Source organism: Dinoponera quadriceps, unplaced genomic scaffold (genome assembly GCF_001313825.1).
Source record: "Dinoponera quadriceps isolate SergipeBrazil2010 unplaced genomic scaffold, ASM131382v1 scaffold1609, whole genome shotgun sequence".
NCBI classification, from domain to species: Eukaryota; Metazoa; Arthropoda; class Insecta; order Hymenoptera; family Formicidae; genus Dinoponera; species Dinoponera quadriceps.
In genome coordinates this window covers 277,533-298,468 of record NW_014555756.1, presented here as the reverse complement: position 1 = coordinate 298,468, position 20,936 = coordinate 277,533, and the positions used below count along the sequence as shown (strand labels likewise).

Sequence of the window (20,936 nt, the reverse complement as noted above, 5' to 3'; positions counted from 1 at the left end):
CAGTTGTCGATGAGCGTTTATACCGCTGATTTTCACGTCGCTGAGAAACGATGGCAGGGTGAGTTGACCTGGAAATAGTATATTTGTAGGTTCCTGGGGAAAAATGATTATGTACGATTATATATAATTATGTAAAATCATAAGTGAATTTTGCTCATATATATGGTTACATATATGATCATGTATGTTCTACTCTGTACGAAAGAAAGTGATGTTATGTTTAATTTAATTTAACTAAACATTTAATTAAACGTCGATATCATGTGCTGTCAAAAGCATTTACTTCGATTGTATTTGCATATCATTTGTAAATAACAATATTTTTTCGTTGTGGAAGTATGTGTCATTATTTGTAGTCACATGAGCAAATTTCACATATGATCTTTTCCCTGGGTTTGTTTGCCTCAGTTTAATTGTAAACATGATTTCCTCATTTGTAGCGCAGAGGCAGAACCTGTGTCCACCGCAGAACTGACAGGCCCGGACGACGAGCAGGTGATCGTAAACCTGATACAATCCTTGATGAAGAATATTCAGACGAGGGATTTGCTGCGGGACGATTTGCGCCAGAAACGTATGATTGATTCTCCGGACCTTTTGAAACGACCTTAGTAACAATTGTTTCGAGATCGATGCAAAATAGTCCTTTCAGAAAATAATTTTAGAAACATACTGGTGGAGTTGGACCGTGAGAACTCGTCTCTGCAGGTCGAGAATGCTTCACTGAGAAATTACAGTGATCAACAGAGAAAGATAGTGAGAACATCCTTGTTGATGATACATACTTATGCTTTTGTTTTTAATTTTCTCAAGGTTGTCCCGTAAATTTCTTAGATTTCTTCATTGGAGGAGCGTACCTGTAAGTTGGACAACCAGGTCGACAGCTTGCTGTATAAGTTAAATAATGCGAATGATGCTTTGAGGAACACGCAACAGGAGGTAAACGGAGTTTTGCTTTGTAATTTGATGTTATGCTTTATTACATTTATATAATTAATGCAGTCAATGTGTAGATTCTAACGGAAGATGGATATGCAGAATTAACTTCCGTGTGCATAGGTGAGAGACAGAGACAGGCAGCTGAAACAACACGCGATAGATAAACAGAAGATAATAGAGAAATGCAGCAACAAGATACGAGCTGAGATTGACAGGATGACAAGAGAATTTGAGACGAAGCTGCACGAGCAACGTGAACGGTTGGAGGTACGTTTTAACTCGTTTAATTATTATTATATTATTACTAATTTTCTCGCTCTTCGATAAACATGTCGATTGTACTTTCAAAATATATATGCAACATTTTTCATTATAATTGCCCAAATATTGAACCGTGTCGAGCCACTTTCAGAGTCACATCAAGAAGCAGGAGGAGAAATTGAAATTGATGAAGCAGATACTCGCAAATAACGACAACACGTCCGATAACGTCGCAGTCGCGGCACAACCGAATCCAAAACCGAGAACGGAGGCACCGGAGGAGGAGCCAGTCTCGACGATACTCGCGAAGAAGCTTTCGACGGCGGAAACCATCGATTCTCAAACCCCGTCGACGTCCACGATCGGGTCGGCCGACGCCACAACGAAATCAGACGCGGAAGCGACGAGGAACGTCTCGAAGGATTCAGTTGAACCGTACAAGCCGAGTAGAAGAGTAATTCTTCTTTCCTCAAAATAAAGCCATACCCTCCGTCTTCCGTCAAAGTTTACCTGATCGTGCTGTGTGCTGATCGCAATATAATGTGTACGTAGGATAAAGTCCCGGTGGTGAATCCGAGGTATCAATCGCGAAACGCGAACAAATGGATAGACCATCGTCCCGGCCGGTTGGTACCCGTCGGTACGATCCTCCAGCCGCAGACACCGAGCAAACGCAGCGTCACGAAACTGACAGATCCGAAGCCCTTCACGTCCAGATCCGCCAGGTACTGCTTGTACGCCCAGGAACAGGATACGGACGGTGAGCTCGAGACCAGGCTGTACAAGGTGAGTCTCACCGTTCGGGCGTTGTTCTCGAAGACACCCCGGGAAAAAATGATCATATATAATCATATAAAGTTACACATGAATTTTGCCCATATATGTGGCCACAAATATTATGTCTACACGAAAGAAAAATTGTTATGTCATTTAATTAAATGTCGATATCATATGCTGTCAGAAACACAAACAGCCAGAAGCAAAAAAAAAACGTTTGGATTTACTTCGATTGTATTTGCATATAGTTTGTAAAGAACAGTATTTTTTCGTTGTGGATGTATAATTGTATATATTTAAATTTATAGGCAAGTTTCATGTGTGATCTTTTTTTTTCCCCGGGATGACATACTCGTATCTTGAGAAGAGTAAGGCCCGGAAGATCCTGGTTTTATTTACGGGGTTTCAAGCTTATAAATCTCTCTTAGTATATCGGCCTCTTGCGACGTGCAGGTACAATTGTACGTCTGAACTTTCAGGCGAATGTGTTGCCGACGAGCGGAGGAGGGGCGCAGGTTGTGTTTAACGATATAGAGTGTCTGAAACAAGTGTCCCCGGCGAGACAAAAGCAACAAAGTAGGCTGGTAGACGCAGAAAATAGCTCGGTACACTCGTAAGCGTACCTCGCACTCGGCAGAAGAATCTCCCGGTTTACGCTCGCCGGAAAACCCCGAGAAAGCTAGTCGTTCGCAAAATTGGCAATACTCGTCGTCGTTTATTCGTCGCTCAATAAAGACCTGTAGGAAGACTTATAAGAGCAAGTGCTGGTTAAAAATGTGTAAAGAGCAACCGTACAGTTGAGGCTTCCGATTACTCGCTGCGTCTTTGTTTGATGACGTCAGAAGCTCAGAAATACAGGAGGCTGGATATTCCGTGTTAGAAACGTAACGTTTATTTTCCCCATTCGCTCTCAAGCCGTGGAACACAACAACACCGTTCGACGCTTTGATTCCAAAATATCCATATACATCGTAGTATGTGGCGAATTGGAAGACGGATATTCTCTCTCTCTCTCTCTCTTTCTCACAGATCTACGTTGATCGTGAGACCTACAGTGAGACGTTTCGACGTAAGGGCGAGAGCTACGAGAGAGCGCTATCTTACACACACACACACGTACGATAATAATGCGCAGCAAGAACAACTCCGCATACCGATGAATCTCAGTTTATTTTTAATGCGAACAAAGACTCCTTTTATTATCGTTGCCACACACAAGGACGCGTGCTAAACGGGATGGATGCGATTTGTCTGTTTGCCTTGTTTTGTTTTTTTCATTTTCATTAAATAAAACTGTGTGTGACACGCTTTGAAATAGTTTCCCGCTCGATTGCGAACTAGCCACCATGTATTTTATCTTACATACGACTGACGATCACGCACAAAGGATTGTACTCTCCGAAAACACAAAGTGTTCCGCAACAGATGTCGGTAATATACATACAGACACACATACATACACCCTCCCCCCCCCCTCCTTTCATCTATCACNTATATATATATATATATATATATATATATATATACGTACATACAAAATTATATACCAAGTATCAAGACTAGATGAATATATTAATCATTAGAATAATTAGTCATTATATTATATTCGGGTCTAACAAATTATATAAAAGAGTGTATCGTTAGATTATTCAAAGATATTGTCTTACGCAACGCTGCATATCCTCGCTCTTCCTTCACACGGTGTACAAACTCGCCTGACAATATCGTGCCGTTATAGAGACTCTCCCTCGCCAGCTCACCTCTCGTGCTGAATCCCGTCGATTTACGCGGTGATAACGTGGTGAAATCAAGCTAAGAGACGCGAGTCGTTCGCGCGATAAGCCTTCGAGGTAAACAATAATGTATCATATATATGTATCATTGTGCAAAAGGAAATTCGCGGTGCTTGCTGTAACCCCCTCCCCCCTCTCTTTTTTCTCAGAAGTACGGTATATATCTCTTATCCGTTACAATCCCTTTTTTCCCCCTTCAGAAGAAGAAGAAACCGCTATTGTCGTAACGATGAGTAAGGTCCGTGCGCGACGAGTATCAAAGAGATATGTATCGTGCCTCGTTCTTCGCAAAGACTCCGAGCTTCGTTTCCCTACGGATCAACCTTTGTCCCCTGTTACGAAGTGTAACCGAACTTGCTGTCCGTACAAAGCGTCACACATCGACTCACCGTAGTAATCGTTGAATACGTTATATTTAACCGAACCAGAGAGACCAGACGTCTGGAGTGTAACATTTATTCGTGGCTCTTGTATATGCATTACATACACGTATGTGTGTGCGTGTGTGTTTGTGTGTGTACGTCTGTCTATGTATATGTGAGTGTACGTAACGTGTACACTGACCTCGGCACACGAGAAGTGTCGCTCATCACTCTCTCGTGTGACCGCGTCGATTACCTTGAGACGTTCGGTAGCTTCCTCGAGATGATTACGTTTCGCGACGAACGATTCGGTGCTACACGCTCGACGAAAGCGCCGCATTTGTTTCTCGCGATCAGGATCCCGCCTTCGGGACTTATTGCAACGGTAACATCGAGTTGAATATCTGCTCTTCTTTTTTTTTTCTTTTTTCCTGTAACCTACAGTACGCATCTGACTATTGCCCGTCGATCGCTGTTTAATCGACATACTCCCGCGAAGTATCACGGCTACTGATATATCGGTTAAAGAGGGAGGGAGAGGGGGAAAGAGAGAGAGAGAGATAGAAGCATTGTGCGGTTTCGAGAATTCCGTCTAATTCACGCAGATATCATCCCTACCACCCGATTCGCACGTAGTACAATGGAAACTGATCCTCGCTCGGTCCTACGCGAGTCGTCGTCAAATATCGCGTATCCGTTCTTTCGAAAATCCGTGCATGTGCGTGGTGTGCGGAAAACAAGACGGGGGGGGGGGGCGCGTTTGTCATTGCGTTTGTAAAGATCCCTCCACGCAGCCGCGGTATTCGTGTGTGCGTGTCGCCTGCACGTTCCGCCTCGAGGAGGTGCGAGAGGAACTCGGAGAGGTTCACGCCTGAAGATCACGCGCGACGTACATACGACGATCGAGACTGTGCGAGGCAACAACGCGCGCGGATTGGTCGACGATAATAAGGTCGAGAATGAGAATGACCTGGCGTCGGACTGCGCGTGAATGAGAATCATTGTCGATAAAAAATATCGGCTAAACTCTCTCCTTCTCCGGGAGACGAGACGAGCGACGACCTCGCTACGACGATTATTCTATCCGCGATATCGCGCGCGATATCGACGAAAGCGTTTATTATTTAAGGAGAATACCGGTGCCGGCGGCAGACACGCAGTGTCCGAAGTTTGCCGAACCGGAGACCGCGGGATGATCGTGCATCTCCAAAGACCCTGCAAGTGCAAGTTGCGGTTTTCTTTTTTTTTTTGTTTTCCTCTGCTCCGTTGTAACGCGACTTCACTCCGACGGTACGCACACAACAAGCGGTAATATCGTCGTAAGATTCCCTCGGCTCTCGCACAGGCTTGGACCGGATCGACCGCTGTCTATTCTATGGCTTTGCTCATGAACTCTATAAATCGTTTTCCGTATTGTTCTGGATCACAGGTGGATATACCGTCGACGTTAGCACCGTACTTCACTGTCTTGGCCGCTTTCGCCGCTTGCTTGCGCACACCGTAATGTGTCAGCACGTCTATTATGGCCAGGAAGTAGATCTCCTTCGTAGGAGCACCTGCGAGAACACACAAGTGACACGGGTGAGTACATTCTTTACATCCGCATCTAAGGGAAGAAATGCGTTTCGCTTCGCTAGAAAATATACTTTCGGAGCTTTCCTGGACGCACAGCGAACCTAAATTTTTTAATTTCTTTTCTTTCTTTTTTTTTATGTGAAAGCATCATGTATAACCGACTTTCTTTACCAGTAATTAATATTCACATTAATTATCCCCCTTGTAAAAATTCCCCCAAATTTTACAGCAAGTGTTGCGAAAAATACTGCCTCTCCTGGCTAAGGCGGTATTTGCAAAACTTGCTATCAAGTCCGGATGAATTTTAAAAGCGGAATATGAATATTAATTGCGGGTGGAAAATAAGTTCGACGTATTTAGAGTTCGCTGTGCGAGCAGAGTCCAGCTGTTCGGGGGGGAAGTACCTTCTTTACTAGGAATAGCGTAAATGTCTAGTTCAGGTATGATCGCGTCCTCGTACTGTAAACTGGTGTCGCGCATCAGCGCGGCGTGCGGCGACTCGGGAGGCGTTGCCATGCTGGTGAGCGCGCCGACGCCGCCCCAACCCCACAGGCGGCTAGGCAAACGAGACATTGACGGGTGAGAGAATCATCACGATGTGGAGAAGGACGAGAAAGAGAGAGACACCGTCGCCCAGACTTACTCTCCCGCCGGGCCTCGGGACTCCAGTCCGCTGCCGGACTCACTGTCATCCTCCTCCTCGTGATTATCCTCGTCCTCTTCCCTCTCCGCGCGCTCTCTGCTCTCTTGTTCGGCGCGTGCGCAATCGTGCAGACCGAGCAGCAAGGAGTAATCCATCAGGTGTAGTCTCGTCAGGAACTAGAAGAGTGATCTCTCGGACTCTTTGCCGGACTCGGTCGACAGAAAGTACACGCAAGTGACTCTCGGTGAGGCTCTCGATCGCGAAGATCGTATGAACTTACTTACTTCTACGTCGGCGGTTAGGGTTTCTATTAGCTTAGCTTTGGCCTCTTCTCCGATGTAGATCTTCATGCCCTCCTTGACGAAGTCGTTGTCCTTGTAAGTGGGAAGATCCTTCTCCTTCTCCTTGTCCGACGCCTCCCGGTCCACCGTCGAGCCCTTCAGGTCGAATTTCTTGTGGGTGGTCAAGTGATTCGAGAACACGTTCCTTATGGCGACCACGTAGTGCTCGACACCGTCGACGGTCAGCCGATACATACCCAGGTATTGCGGCAACAGTGTCTTCCCGTGTCGCTCGACGATGTACTGCAAGGTGATTGTGGATAATTCGTTGAGACAAACTGTAATTCACCACCCTCCCGAGATCGACGATCAATCCCCCCCGTTCTCCTCGATCTCTCGCGTTACTTACGGGATGATACTGTTTCAAGAACGAGTGCATCCTCTCCACTTCCTCGCTCGTGAGGGTCTTAATGATGAACAGCTTGTCATAGGACTGGTAGAACTTCGCGCCGCTCTTTCCGGACGAGTCGTCGAGCACCGGCTGCGATCTGGAAAAAGAAGCAAGAGCTGCGGGAAGCTACGTCGAGCGCGCGCACATGCAGGAGTAGAGTGTGAGAGAAAGTCAAACGAATGCTTCAAAATTCGTATGAAACTCGCCGGGCCGGCAGGACTACATGGCAGAGCATGGTGTTGGTAAACACAAATGACTAATCGCCTCGTCGTGGTGGTGGAATTATTAAACAAGTAACAAAGTGGGTGGTTCTGATATTATTAGCCGGAGAGATATATATATGTCTGAAGAAGCGTATGTACGTATGTGTGTGTGTGTGTGTTTAGGTAAAATAATTCGAACGATATCATAAAAGTTAAACAGAGGGTCGATTGCACTCTAACGCACGAATTATTTAATTAGTGAACGATTATACGAGTCGTTAGAGTCAGCGTATGTATTATTATTACTATTATTATTAGTATTATTGGTCTCGCCGTCCTGATTGTCTCAATTATTATTAATCATCGAGATGACTGATGATCATGATCATTATTGCTGATCGTCGTGATCGACAAAGCAAATTGTTAGTGATCTCCAGCTATCCTCCTAAGCTGAACAACACCTTCGTGATGACATTCTTGAAAACAACTTTGCGCCATGCTTGATTTAATCGGGGAAAAGCTCTCGAGGGGGAGTGGGGGGGGGGGCAGTTCGCGAGTTCAAGTGTGCTCGAGCTGCCGCTGTTTTGCGAATGTGACCGTGTGAATAACAATCGTTAAAGATTATGTTGCTTTAGTCACGCCGATCCTCGTCCCCTCGGCTTTGTATGAGGCTCGCTCGACTTCAACCGGTGTTAGGAGGGTAAGAGAGAGAGAGAGAGAGAGAGAGAGAGATAAAAAAAACATAATGACACAGCACAGCACGGCAAAATCAAGTTTTGTTGTCTCTAACCTCAGGCGTTTTGGTTTAAAACCGTAGGTACGCAGCGGTTTGTTTAGAATCGAAATTTGCGAGGAGACAGAAGGAGAGGAAAGAGTAATCGACGGGGTGGTAGCGGAGCGCTGAACCAAGTGACGAGTCCTTCTGCAGACGGAAACCAAATCCGAGCGTTGCTTCGCTCGCGACGGATTAAACGCCCGACATCTATTACATCAAAATCCTTGCGTTACAAGTGGTGGCAGGAACAACGGGACGGGACGGCACACGCACACTCTCCCCGCTCGTGCCTAACCGTTACTACCGAGAAGTCGGTCCCGACCGACGTGAACGTGTCGTGGAAAACCGTGCGGAACCGCGAGCGGAAATTCGATCTGAATCTAGAAAGAGATTCGCATCGTCTCGGGTGTGTCTACCGTATCACACACACATATATACACACAGAAAAGAAGGTCCCTTTGGATTCAGTATACGTGTTTAACTTGGGTTTGTTTAATGCAATCAACGTGATATCAAATGTCATTTTGTTTGAATGAGACAAAATGTTGGTTTTGAGTAAATCATATTTGATTAAAAAAAAATAGTATTATTCGGAGGAAATAATATTTCATTTTTTTTTTAAGAAAAAAAATTAAATATTCTCCACTGAGACAAAAAAGTTCATTGGTATTTTTCTAATTCTAGTATTACTTTTTTTCACATAATCTATTACTTGCGACAAACATCGTAATGTTTGGGTGAAAATACGAGGAGAACATGTTAACTTGGCAAATATTGTGACACCGTTTGTGAAACCAAACAATCCAACTGAATCAAACATTCGTTGATTTGGTCCGTTCCAAGAGACAAATTCGACCCAATCCAAAAGATCTTATCAAATCCAAGGAAATCTTCCTCTGTGCGCCTAACTAGGAATAAATCCGCAGAAAATCATGCGTGTAACGCGACGGGATGGCATTACCTCGTCATCGACTCCTTGTAATCGAGATCGTCTATGCCGAACCTCTCTCGCAAATTCCTAAAGACTAACGGGCAATATTCTTTGATCTTGAAGTGGGATGGCATGTTCTCCCTGCAAAGGAAAGAGACAGCGCGTTATACGGTGTATCCCCTGCGGTGTATATTAATAGCCCCCGCCCTATGCAAAAATGTGCACGCAGGGGTGGTATGCTCGAACCAAAGATACGCGTATTTGCGTCTTATTAGCGTCAACGAATCCAAAGTTACACAAGAGCGCTTGCCAACTTATCACCTTGCCGCTGAGTACTATATACAGAGAGCGGACGATATATCGCTTAAATATATTTCTGAGATTGTCTCGTTGCAATCGTGTGGACACGGAGTTCCTCGAGTATATTTAGAAAGCCCGCTCTCACCACGGACGGTTACATACTCACAATCGGTTGGCAAAATACAGCCGAGGAGATGCGTGTTACAAGGAGACAAATGAAATCCCCGCATTATTGTGCGCACGAGACGTCGGGACGCGACGTACAACAATGCGGCGGTGAACTTACTTGTTGAAGAGATGGTTATCCACCTTTAACTTGCTGTAAGCTCTGAAATCGTCCGGCAAGAGCATTACTGGAATGTTAACGTGACTAAGTTCGTTTATCTGCAATGCAGCAAACACAATACATAGATAATCATAAATTTATCTCGCTTGCATGGGAAAATTAAGCTTAATGAATTGAGTTCAGAGGTCGAATATCTCTCTCTCTCTCTCTCTCTCTCTCTCAATAAAACGATCTGTCATTGAGAACCAAGGTGGATGGTGGTGGGGAAACGGCACGGATTGATAAATTCTGAAACGTCATATACGCGCGCGGTTGCTACGTGTTATACATACATGTATATACATATAAACGTACACGCGCGCGCATACACACACGAGATGCCGTGCGGTGTATAAATCGGAAGACGCGGACTCAATAATAATTATGAGTCATTGCGATCGACACGGTGAACGGGTCGCTGATTCGCGCGCGCGTTCGCCCGGCGGAAAAATCGCGACGCAGGCGGCGTGCGCGCACCGCGTCGGGAGAAACAAATAATCCCGCGGAGAAATGGGAAAATGGCATGACGATGACGTACGATCTTCCGTAAGCTGTCATCCGTGCAAATTGATGGGCGAGAGCGCTCTCCTCGCGCCCGACGAGTCGAACGCTCGCGGGGGCCGCCGAGGAGAGCGAGGGAAAGAGAGAGAGAGAGAGAGAAAGGAAGGGGATAGAGACAGGGAGGAAAAGACAGGCTCGCACTTACCGTGTGATTAACACCCCACATAAACACGCTGAGCAGCGGCTCGTTCGCGCGGAACAGCTTAACCTTCTGGTGCTTCACCCGAAAGTGTTTCTTTTTCAACTTGCTGAGCCCGCTGCTCGACATCTGCGGCAGACTCGACATCCTAGCTGTGGCGAGGGCGGCTCGCTACACCGCGACGGGAGCTGGTGGAAGCCGCGTAAAAGTCACCGTCGCCCGACGACGAAGAAGCTTTTTCGCTCTCTCTCTCTCTTTCTTTCTCTCTCTCTCGGCTGTCGACGACTCCCAGCCCGACCGACACTTACACCTAGACTTTGGCCGAGCTCGAACGCGCAAGGGACGGCCCTCTTCTCCGTCGTGGGTTTACCTTTACATCGTATATCGTCGGTCGCCGCAGCGAGCTCTCTCTCTCTCTCTCCGTCTCACGTACCCGCGGCGAATCGTTCTCTCGCCTTATCAGCCGACGGGCCGGAACACGCCCATGAATCGCGAACGGATCCTCGTCGACGCGATGCGTCACACACACGACTCGACGACGATCGGCACTACGTAGTCGTTGAGAGTTCGCGATCACCGTCGCTCGGAGACCACCTCGCCGCGCACTTTGCTGCCTCTCCCTTCGCGCCCCACCACGTCCCCCGCCCGGTCGAGAACGACGTAGTCGCTGCGATCGCGCGCGCGGCGGCGGGCGGCTGATCGAGCTCCTTTTAAAAATGGCGAACGTCCCGGAACAGCTCCCGCAGCTGGTGTAGCTCGAGTCCGGGTGCGGGAAATGATGTCCCGGTGATGATCAAATCGTCGAGTGTTCCCGGCGAAACGCATGAATTACCGTGACGGATGGTGACAGACTGTCGTCTTCGCGCCGTTGGGCGACTCGAAGTTACCTGACGTTAGCCGCCATTGAATCGCGGCTGCTGAGCGATTGGCAGGATTGACGAGAGCGGCCGATCGTGGCCAGTGTTCTCAAGTTGGGGGATCCAGTGCAGCTAGGCTACACTTCCCGTTCTATCGGCGTTTTCCCGTGTTTTAACTCGGAGAAATCATGTTTGTTTCTCAAACTAGTTTTGGAGCCTTTCTTGCGAATTTACCTAACCATATACGGGGCCCGTTTTTTACAATCAAGACTATAAAAATTGATAATAATTGAACAATAGAAATTGACCAATCATAGTCGAATATGAAGAGAATAGTCAACTGTAATTGGTCAATTTCTTAAGGCTGAAGGCTTGAAACATCTATTGTAAACCAGGACTAAGTGTCGGTGTACAATAAGTATTTTAAGCCTTAAGAAATTGACCAATCACTAATTTAATTAATTATTCTCTTCACACTCGACTGTGATTGGTCAATTTCTTAAGGTATAATATAATACCTATTGTAGACCGACACTATTACTGTTAAGACTTAATGCAAGATTGTAGACAAGGAGATAGTTGTGTTTATATTTAAGACCGTCTTAAGTTTATCTTCAGGTGTTTCGGAGCCAATGAAATGAGCTATACAGCCTCTGAAGATGAATTTAAGACAGTTTCAATTATAAGATCCGACTACGAATACCGGCCCATGATAAAGAAATTTTCGCTCTTTTGGTCCCGATGAATTAAAAACTTCTCTGTCAATCGAATAAGATTTTGGAACATGACCCACGAATCTTTTCGTTGATGACTTTCAGCGTGATTGATACCGCTAACGATTTTTCCCTCTGGCTGCGTCTCGATATTCACTACAGTGCTGAATATCTATAATATACGTGACATAAACTATAAATTTCCAGCGTTCGCGGTGAATCTTGGAACGCAGCCTCTGAGCACTGGGTCAGTGAGCTTGAATTTGTACTTTCTACACTTCGTCACCCCGCTTTCATTCCCTCCTTTCCGAACATTTGAATATATGTATTCGTTTCGTTCTAAATCTCGCTTCCCCTTTCTTCGTTCTCTCGCTCTCTCCCTCCTCCTTTCTCTCTGTCGTGCGAACGTAACGCGTGTATCGCTTTATTCGCGCTTTAAACGCGGAAAGTGCAGATAAGCGGCGTGAATCGTCATCGTGAGGACGAGCTTGGAACACGCGTGGAGGATTCATTACAAAACAAGGCCCGCGCGTGCAGCACGTAAAGATGGAAGCGAATGCGACGGCTAATCCGCGTCCGAAAAAAATGCACAATAATTACGAGGATGAGGAAGAGCGGAAGCACTTCCAGAGGATCGTCGCCGCGTTCAAGTACTACAAGTGAGTGTATATCCGACGATAAGCCATAAATCCGGTCGGTGTCGGTCGGTCCTCTTATCTTTCGTTGGTTCTTTTATCCTTAATTACCAGCGATGATCGGCTTAATTTAATGTGTGTAAATTGTTCGTATCGGCGATGACCCTTAAGTCAAGGCGTAATATTGCTGGTTTATTTGTTTACTTACTTTTTTTTCTGTGGACTTAATCTAACGAATTATAATCATTTGTAGAGAGATCATTTCTCAAATTATTTATCTGCTGTTTATCCCTTACCTCCTTCTGTTTCTGCACAGACCACACTCGTTGTCAAGGGTAAAGAAATCGGAATCCTATCTTCTCACTCTGCCAACGCACCATCAGAAACTTTTGTCAAAGTACAGGGACCATCTGCAGGAGGTAAAGCGTTGCATCGAGAACAATGATCACATTATAAAACTCATTATAAAGGATGTAGCTCATATATTCGAGAATGTTCATCCAGCTGCTGCACAGGCTGATAGTGTAAGAAAATATTTATAGATATATAGATATATTTCTTCATATGACATATATATATAGCATTCTGTTGTATAATTTAATGTCTGATTGCAGACATTAAATCCACGCCCTGTGATGGTGGACCAAGAGAAGGTCCAAGCTACCATTAAGCAATTGGTACGCGATTGGAGCGTAGAGGGTACAGAAGAACGAACAGCATGTTATCAACCTATTATAGAGGAAATATTGAATCAGTTTCCATTAGACCAATGGTATGGTAACCTATTACTAACCTACTATACGCTGCATTACTCTATTCCCAATTATATATCCTAATTATTGCATTAAGAGAAAAAGTAACAGGGGAAACTTATGCGGAAGTTTAAAAATTTCACACTGCACATTTTATCACTGATACTTTTTGAAAAAAGAAAAAAAAAAGAAAAAAAAAGGAAGGAATATAGTCGCACTAAGAATTTACATTTAAGAAAATGGACAAGTCTGTGAAAAAAGTTGCAGCAGCAAGATCTTCAATGTACTCCAGAAGTTTCCCTTGCGAGTTGCATTAGAACGTAGTTAAGGAGAATATCGAATGATAGGTAAATTTCCAGTACGCCGTCGAACGTATATATCTTAGTACCTGGTGCAGGATTGGGCCGACTTGCCTTTGAGATTGCAAGGCGCGGATACACTTGTCAGGGGAACGAATTTTCATTGTTCATGTTGTTCGCATCGAACTTTGTACTGAACAAGTAAGTAAGCAATGAAAGAATAGTTTCATTATGTCGGTTGTAATTTGTGAATTCGTAACGTAACTTTTAACATTGACGCAGATGTCGGGAAGTGAACTTGTATCAAGTGCATCCTTGGGTACACCAATATATGAATAACTTGAAACCGGAACATCAGACGCAAGCAGTCTCCTTCCCCGATGTGAGCCCGAGCGATCTTCCAGGAACCGCACAATTCTCCATGACTGCGGGGGACTTTTTAGAGGTAACCTGCGGTATTTCTCGAAACCCGGACGATACTCTCCCCCCGCTCGACGGCATTAAAAATTCGAGAAATATCCCTTTCAGGTTTATACAGAGGACAATCACTGGGACTGCGTAGCAACATGCTTCTTCATAGACTGTGCCAACAATGTTGTACAATTCATTGAGACGATTTATAAGATTTTGAAGCCAGGTGGAGTGTGGATAAATCTCGGACCGTTGCTGTATCACTTCAGTGATTTGCCAAACGAGGAATCGATCGAGCCGAGTTACGACGCCATTCGCGAAGTTATCCTGGGCTTCGGCTTCCGGTTGGAGGTAACAGTTGCCGTCTGACACCCGGGCAAATTCTTGGAAATATCCTCGGAAAGGGAGTATTCTTACTTTACCAACGTGTTGTGTTGTATCTTTCAGAAGGAAGAGACGCAAGTGAAAACGCGTTACGCCCAGAACATCAATAGTATGCTGCAATGCGAGTACAACAGCGTGTACTTCGTCTGTCGAAAGCTCCACCAACATATAGACAACGTAAATCATAATCATAGGAATTGCTTGGACAGCAACGGCGCACAAGAACAAGAGAATTAAGAATGGAACGCCGTATATATATATAATATATATATATACATACATACATACATATATATATTTTACTCACGCGAGGAAAACATGTTGAATGCTAAAAAGTTGTTACATATATTTAAGTACAATCAACTTTCTCTATCTATTATTTAGTAAGTATACCATCGTGTAAAGTTGGCGAGTCTGCATAATACGTAAGACATTTTTACATGTTCACCTTTATGATCAATTTATTTGAGCCTAAGATTTATTTCGTATGTGCCAGTAAGACAGTACCGCTACAGTGAGTTCAAGCATGGGGTTTAGTATTGTTGAAAAAAAAAAAGAAAAGAACAATGGACGAGCTGGTTTCTTTCCCCGGAATCGACTGAGATATCGCGTATAGTAGATAAATTATTTTCTGAGATTATAAATCGCGTTAACTTTCTCACATATTGCGTGAGATCAGACAATATTCAGGTGTGTATGTTCTCCTTTCGTTATATCGCGAATCGAGCGTCCGGCGAACTTGACCGAACGTCTCGAGACAAGTCAGCGAATACATTATACGGACAGGCGGCTTTATATACATATATCCGTAATATGTAGTCGTTATATTACAGTTAGGAAACGAAACAGATACGCATCCACTTTCCACTTTGTTATAAGTTTTTATTGAGATATTGTACGAATAATGCGGCGATCTGATCGATCCCACTCTGTTGCATTTTACTGTAAGTTAAAAACTGCCTGCGTAATCTTAGAAGATGCGCGGGCGCGGCCGAATTGCACACTGTCACACTGCAACCCGGTACCTTTATGTCGTTGTTGATTCCCAATTGTTTCGCTGACAATATCGCCTTTGTGATGAAAGAAAAGAAAAAAAGAGTTGTATGTTACTACAATATACATATGTACACATATAGCACCTATAGTGTATATATACATATATAGACCGTCCGATAGAGAATATCGCGTGTACACGTTACGTCGACAGATCTTATATTGTACAGTGTGAGGGGGAGAGAAAAAGAGAGAGATTGTTTCAAGAACAAAAGAAAAATACAGGAAAATGCAGCGTTTGCATTCCGATGCGCAAATCGTTCTTGTTGTTGAAATCGACTATTCTGATATGTACATAAGTTAACTATCTCTGCCATAGCTACGTCGTACAATTGTGATTAAATGAAAAAAAAAAGAAACGACTCACGTTTATCACGTCTTGCGTTATCGAGTCCAGTTCGTACAGGTAATTCGTCGATGCTAACGGTGGCTGAAAGATGAATTCATTCACGTGAGATGTCGGACGAATTATTCGGGAAACACGAATGAACACGATACCAACACACTGAGTACTGAGATTCGGTTTCGGCGCTTTCACCTCGTAGAGCGACTTGTAAATCTCCTCACCGACCAATTCGTCGTCCGGTGTGACCGCGAAAAGCGGCGCGTCCCATCGATTTCTACCTTCTGGTGCTTCGTATCTGTTGGATTCAATGTTCAAACGTGAAATCTGAAGAACGTATTTGCGTTGCTTGTGATGTCACTATGTGACTACCTCGCGACAAGGGCGTCAAAATTTTCTCGGCTGTACTGGTCGGACTTGGTTCGTTTGTTGTTCAACATCCAAGCGTGCTCGACCGGTATATCACAGTGTATCGTGCATTGGGGAGTTTTGTACAATTTTGTCATACAATAGATCTCATACCGGTATCCTTTGATGTAATTACTGCCGTCGAATATCAACAGATTACGTGTGTCGAGTCTGCGCTGAATATCCGACTTCATGGCGCTCCTGACAGCTTTCTCTTTCTTTGAATCTGAAATATAATTTACCTGGATTCACTGTTTCTTGATTAGCACGATCAGACGTACAATTATTAAGTGACAATCGTGTCGCAACTTAAGACTCCCACTGACCGGCGTAAAATGTATTCTTATCATAACCTGCCGTAACTATCGCGTCGGATTCGCTAATTATCTCCACGCTTTGCCCGGTGCTTTCTAATCTCTTCTTGAAGTAGTCTTTCAGTTCGAGACCCCTGGTCGTTTTACCGCTACACGGATTGCCCGTTATCACTATGAGTGGCATTTTAATCTAATAGTCAAACGTCGGTGCGAGAAGTCTCAATGAAGAATTCACACTATCCCGCCACAGCCTGCGAAAAGCTGGAACAAAGACGCAATAAAATGAGTTAAACGTGCGAATTACTTTGTTAAGTAAGGTTAGTTAGACCAAAACATAACCTAAACATACAATCTTCGCATAACCTTCATGTAACAAACTATAGTGATAAATTTAAAACTTTATGAATGTGCAAAATTTGCATGATATATTTTACGTCTCTTAAATTACGTGTTTCAAAAAATGTATACTTATTTTGTTGCATACCATATCGTATGTACAAACAGCATGCTCCGCCAAGTACCGATAGGTATAACCACAAGAAATCTTCCCACTGGCCCGTCAGAGAAAGTAGCAGGAAAGTTCTTTTTATTGGCTAGTTACAAATGTAGCATGATGCCAACCTCTAAGAGAAAGGTGCAGTCATCTTTTCAACAAGTTCGACTGCTTCTAGTAAATTCAATAGGAACGCCTCATGCAGCCATTGACTAAATTTTATCTCGTGTTGATATGCAACCAATGAAACGGTCCTGTGTTGTAAGCATGCGCCTTGTGTGTCCGGCATGTTGTGGATGAGTGACGTATGGATGGGGCTTCGTAATTCCCAAAAGCTTGTAACCACACGAGACGAGATCTCGTCAAATCTAGTGTCAACAGCCATATTCCTGAAGAGGAGTTTTACGTGTATCCGGGTTTTAACGCGATTACATCTTGTGATAACCGCGTTTTATCGTCTTCCACATCAAAATTTGTCTTTAGCATAATCGAAAACGGCAATTTTCTCTCTGTTGTCGGTATCACGGTAAAAATCGCACGTGCTGATACGTTCTGAACGTGAGTGCACGACGCGAAGACGCGGTTCAACGTAAACATCATGACCGCCCTTTACTTGGAACATTATCTCGACAGTATGTAATTAGATCGCTTGCGAATTTGTTTTTTTACACAGATACACCATTTCTTTCTGTATGACGCAAGAATTGCTTTGATTTACATCTTCGTGTACTCTTGCCGTTGGAGAGATTAGGAGCGCGTTTTGGAGGTTAAGATTTGCAGGTTAAGGCGTGAAGGAGGGAAAAGCAAAAGTAGGAAGGCGAAGAAAGTGTAGTGGATGTACAGATTTATTATTTGTTATTTTATACCTTGCAACCGTCTACTTTTGTCTCCTCGTACTTGGAGGATAATTATGCAGAAAATTATAATTTCCTATTAAATCGAGGGACCTGAGTTAATTAAGTTTTAAATGATTAAATAATTTTAATTTCATTGTTAATTTTTAATTCTTTAAATCTTTAATTCAATAACTTTAATTGATAACTTTATTTGATAAAGTTTGAAATGTATCGACAAACTGATATTCATGTTTTATAATTTAAAGTGCGTATCTTCGACTGTGAAAATAATTTTGCAGAAAATTATAATTTTCTGAGAAATTGAAGAACTGATGAGAAGTTGACTTGATGAGACTTGAGTCAAGTTTTAAGAAAATCAACAAATAGATATTGATATTTTATGATTTTTTTATTATTTTTTTTACTTGAATAGGTTTTAAAGGAAATTAATTTTACACTAACTTATCAGATCTTGCTGTATTAAAACTGAAAAATATGTATGCTGCGTTGTTGACTCATGTATTTCCAAAGGAGCTCTATGATGAAGTTAGGGATAAGCTTAACGATCGAATAGCAGGTTTGTGACAGAATAGAAGCTAAGAAGATATAATAAAGATATTTTTTTCAGTTTTTTATCATTCTTTTTTTATTATTCTACCTTCTTTTTCATTATCTCAATTTTTATTTTTTTATTTCAATTTATCAACTTATGTTTATGTTTTTATTATATTATTTTGTTGTATGCATTTTAAGGAGAAAGAAATATTTTGAATATTTCTATATTAATGTCTTGTATTTTTTCTATCTGTCATCAATGGTCTAAGACCGTCGTGTGTATGTCACAGGTCTCGAGCACTTGCCTATCGAGTTGCAGAGGAATTTCACGTTAATGCGGGACTTGGACGCCAGAGCTCAGATTTTGATGAAGGACATCGACAAGCTAGCGGACGAATACTTGAGAAACATAAAGAAAGAGTCACCGGAGAAGAGCAAAGAACAGATCTCACATATTCAGAGCCTCTTTAACAAGGCCAAGGAATATGGCGACGACAAAGTCCAACTCGCTATACAGACCTACGAATTAGTCGACAAGCACATCAGGAGGTTAGACTCTGACCTGGCGAGGTTTGAGGCTGAAATACAGGACAAGGCATTGAACAGTAGCAGAGCGCAAGAGGAGGGTAACGCCAGCAAGAAGGGAAGAAAGAAACTGAAGGAGGAGAAGAAGAAGAAGAAGGGTAATGCGGCCAGCAGTGAAGACGAATTCAAAGCGCCGAGGAAGAAGCAGAAGAAAGGTATGTTCTTCTTGCTCTCAAAATTTTTCATTTTGCAGATCTTCCCTGAATATTTTACCGGAAGTACTATGAAATCAGTGAAAAGTGAAATGAGAGTTATCGAAAAATTATTGGATATATTTCAAAATGAATCATAATTTCCTCTATGAAGTTTCATCTAGTACTGTGAAATATAAGGAAAGTTAAATCATACCGTTGAAAAGTAATAAAAAATTTTTTGAAATATATATATCATGAAATTTATTGAATTTAGTTGAAAACTAAATTTTTATTGAAATATTGATGGGATAATAATGAAATGAGGTTGATTGAGAGGGAATTTCAAGCAATTTCAGAAAAATTTCATGATTTTTTCGGTAAAATATTTCCATCTGGGTCTTCAGCTCGCGATGATTTCTCATCTTGTGAATCTCGTGATTATTATCTCGCCGTTGCTACATGCGAATATATAAACATACGTATTTATATCAGGTGGCTCCGTTGCTTCAGCATCATCTACCGGTGCTGTGGGCAGCGGTGCTCAAGTGGATGCTACGCCATTGGGACATCCAGCCGATGTCTTGGACATGCCCGTTGACCCCAACGAACCTACTTACTGCCTCTGCCATCAAGTGTCATACGGAGAAATGATCGGTTGTGACAATCCAGACGTAAGTTCTACTTTGCCACTCATGCTTCGGTTGTGTTCTTTGATCTTCCTTTACTTTTCACACGAATTGTAACGCGAAGTTGATCGTTACCGAAGAGAAGTAATCGATGGTTTCCTGTGTTATTCTTGACAGTGCCCGATAGAGTGGTTCCACTTCGCGTGTGTGGGTCTAATAACCAAACCCAAGGGGAAGTGGTATTGTCCCAAATGTACTCAGGACCGCAAGAAGAAATAAGTCCTAAGAAGATTGGAGCGTGCGCTCGCACGTCTCGTCGCATATTTATGTAAACAGAAGGAAAGACTATCGTACGTTATTTCTAAAATTAGAATGTAACTTTTTCATATTTAGGCGTAGAGGTATAAATGGTTTTATATAAGAGAACGATGTTACGGGAGCGAATTTTACGGGAAAGGAGGGAAAACAATGGAAGGATGCAGGACTGCATTTTCATTGCATCTATTGCTGATGATGACGTCGATATCCGTTCGTTTCCATTTATCGATACGACGAAGTGCGCGCGAATCGTCTACAGTTCTCGTCAATGTAATATGATATCCTCACCGTGCAATAGGATCTCGTGCCGCAGGCTTTTCTTAATGTTATCTTATATTGAAGAGGGCTTGGAATATGCGTTTGCATCATGCGTGCAAGTGTAATCGGACGGTTCAAATGAACTTTTATTGTCAATTTTAGATGTAATGGAAGCACAGTTAGAACGTAAGCTCATCACAGACGGTGAACACTTGAGAATCGGCCGTTCTCGCGTCGCTTCGCCTTCTCTTCACACATCGGGATAGTAATTTATTGATGTTGATGCCATCGCATAAAAATCGCTTTGTATTTTTGCATTCTTTCGCACGGCCGTTTCTTGAATACCTGTGATTTGCTGACTTATTGTGATTTTTACGCGAAATGTAGCATTATGAAAGAGAAAGAGAGAGAAAGGAGAGAAAGAGTAATAATTTTAATATATTAGCACTATATGGATATATATGAAAGTTATTACTGTTTTTATATTTTATAAATGGAAATTCCCAGCGTGTGCACATTATATGCGTATATATGTCCGTACGCGTAATGGGGGCGGATTCGTATATACGCGTATATGTCGGCGTGGAAATAAGCTTGCATCGGAGAAGAAACGGGTGTATATGTTATGCAAATAAAAGAAAATTTA

At 43.2% G+C, this 20,936-nt stretch overlaps 5 protein-coding genes across 7 annotated transcripts; 3 read left to right on the top strand and 2 right to left on the bottom strand.

Annotated features, from left to right (window-relative positions):
- The first annotated feature begins 50 nt into the window (after positions 1 to 50).
- LOC106745326 (kinesin-like protein KIF23) lies at positions 51 to 3,462 on the top strand. Its single transcript, XM_014620838.1, has 8 exons — positions 51 to 58; positions 441 to 574; positions 653 to 756; positions 835 to 939; positions 1,060 to 1,206; positions 1,352 to 1,654; positions 1,753 to 1,986; positions 2,457 to 3,462. Exons 1-8 carry the CDS (start codon positions 51 to 53, stop codon positions 2,592 to 2,594), a joined length of 1,173 nt encoding a protein of 390 aa, XP_014476324.1. The 3' UTR covers positions 2,595 to 3,462.
- A 748-nt stretch (positions 3,463 to 4,210) lies between these two features.
- LOC106745349 (phosphatidylinositol 5-phosphate 4-kinase type-2 alpha) lies at positions 4,211 to 11,226 on the bottom strand. Of its 2 annotated transcripts, XM_014620887.1 has the most exons (9): positions 10,323 to 11,226; positions 9,578 to 9,675; positions 9,022 to 9,132; positions 8,076 to 8,267; positions 7,041 to 7,179; positions 6,635 to 6,934; positions 6,351 to 6,526; positions 6,112 to 6,263; positions 4,211 to 5,688 (listed from the first exon to the last, which is right to left on the bottom strand). In XM_014620887.1, the coding sequence occupies exons 1-9, from the start codon at positions 10,461 to 10,463 to the stop codon at positions 5,501 to 5,503; spliced, it is 1,497 nt and encodes a 498-aa protein (XP_014476373.1). In that variant the 5' UTR covers positions 10,464 to 11,226; the 3' UTR covers positions 4,211 to 5,500. The 2 variants fall into 2 exon arrangements, with proteins under 2 accessions (XP_014476373.1, XP_014476374.1); XM_014620888.1 differs by lacking the exon at positions 8,076 to 8,267 and having other exon boundaries at positions 10,323 to 11,225.
- A 708-nt stretch (positions 11,227 to 11,934) lies between these two features.
- LOC106745351 (carnosine N-methyltransferase) lies at positions 11,935 to 15,230 on the top strand. Its single transcript, XM_014620892.1, has 7 exons — positions 11,935 to 12,545; positions 12,838 to 13,045; positions 13,136 to 13,293; positions 13,633 to 13,773; positions 13,855 to 14,017; positions 14,101 to 14,334; positions 14,431 to 15,230. Exons 1-7 carry the CDS (start codon positions 12,433 to 12,435, stop codon positions 14,602 to 14,604), a joined length of 1,191 nt encoding a protein of 396 aa, XP_014476378.1. The 5' UTR covers positions 11,935 to 12,432; the 3' UTR covers positions 14,605 to 15,230.
- On the bottom strand, positions 15,226 to 17,054 carry LOC106745353 (protein KTI12 homolog). Its single transcript, XM_014620894.1, has 6 exons — positions 16,970 to 17,054; positions 16,498 to 16,746; positions 16,136 to 16,397; positions 15,923 to 16,061; positions 15,788 to 15,850; positions 15,226 to 15,437 (listed from the first exon to the last, which is right to left on the bottom strand). Exons 2-6 carry the CDS (start codon positions 16,667 to 16,669, stop codon positions 15,240 to 15,242), a joined length of 834 nt encoding a protein of 277 aa, XP_014476380.1. The 5' UTR covers positions 16,670 to 16,746; positions 16,970 to 17,054; the 3' UTR covers positions 15,226 to 15,239.
- Positions 17,055 to 17,345: 291 nt separating this feature from the next.
- Positions 17,346 to 20,843, top strand: LOC106745354 (inhibitor of growth protein 5). 2 transcript variants are annotated; one of them, XM_014620896.1, is made up of 4 exons: positions 17,346 to 17,610; positions 18,660 to 19,109; positions 19,581 to 19,759; positions 19,892 to 20,843. In XM_014620896.1, exons 1-4 carry the CDS (start codon positions 17,577 to 17,579, stop codon positions 19,991 to 19,993), a joined length of 765 nt encoding a protein of 254 aa, XP_014476382.1. In that variant the 5' UTR covers positions 17,346 to 17,576; the 3' UTR covers positions 19,994 to 20,843. The 2 variants fall into 2 exon arrangements, with proteins under 2 accessions (XP_014476382.1, XP_014476381.1); XM_014620895.1 differs by lacking the exon at positions 17,346 to 17,610 and adding an exon at positions 18,223 to 18,391.
- The last annotated feature ends 93 nt before the right edge of the window (positions 20,844 to 20,936 follow it).

Coding starts and splice junctions, on each gene's coding strand:
- LOC106745349 (XM_014620887.1), bottom strand. CDS start 10,463: ATGTCGAGTCTGCCGCAGATGTCGAGCAGCGGGCTCAGCAAGTTGAAA. Junction 9,133..9,577: donor GATAACCATCTCTTCAACAA/GTAAGTTCACCG, acceptor TTTCCTTTGCAG/GGAGAACATGCCATCCCACT. Junction 6,264..6,350: donor TCCCGAGGCCCGGCGGGAGA/GTAAGTCTGGGC, acceptor TCGTTTGCCTAG/CCGCCTGTGGGGTTGGGGCG.
- LOC106745354 (XM_014620895.1), top strand. CDS start 18,310: ATGTATGCTGCGTTGTTGACTCATGTATTTCCAAAGGAGCTCTATGAT. Junction 18,392..18,659: donor GCTTAACGATCGAATAGCAG/GTTTGTGACAGA, acceptor TGTATGTCACAG/GTCTCGAGCACTTGCCTATC. Junction 19,760..19,891: donor TCGGTTGTGACAATCCAGAC/GTAAGTTCTACT, acceptor TATTCTTGACAG/TGCCCGATAGAGTGGTTCCA.
- LOC106745353 (XM_014620894.1), bottom strand. CDS start 16,669: ATGCCACTCATAGTGATAACGGGCAATCCGTGTAGCGGTAAAACGACC. Junction 15,851..15,922: donor CGAATCTCAGTACTCAGTGT/GTTGGTATCGTG, acceptor TTCATCTTTCAG/CCACCGTTAGCATCGACGAA. Junction 15,438..15,787: donor TAACGCAAGACGTGATAAAC/GTGAGTCGTTTC, acceptor TTCATCACAAAG/GCGATATTGTCAGCGAAACA.
- LOC106745326 (XM_014620838.1), top strand. Junction 575..652: donor GGACGATTTGCGCCAGAAAC/GTATGATTGATT, acceptor TAGTCCTTTCAG/AAAATAATTTTAGAAACATA. Junction 757..834: donor GTGATCAACAGAGAAAGATA/GTGAGAACATCC, acceptor TAAATTTCTTAG/ATTTCTTCATTGGAGGAGCG.
- LOC106745351 (XM_014620892.1), top strand. CDS start 12,433: ATGGAAGCGAATGCGACGGCTAATCCGCGTCCGAAAAAAATGCACAAT. Junction 13,294..13,632: donor CAGTTTCCATTAGACCAATG/GTATGGTAACCT, acceptor GTAAATTTCCAG/TACGCCGTCGAACGTATATA. Junction 14,018..14,100: donor CTGCGGGGGACTTTTTAGAG/GTAACCTGCGGT, acceptor TATCCCTTTCAG/GTTTATACAGAGGACAATCA.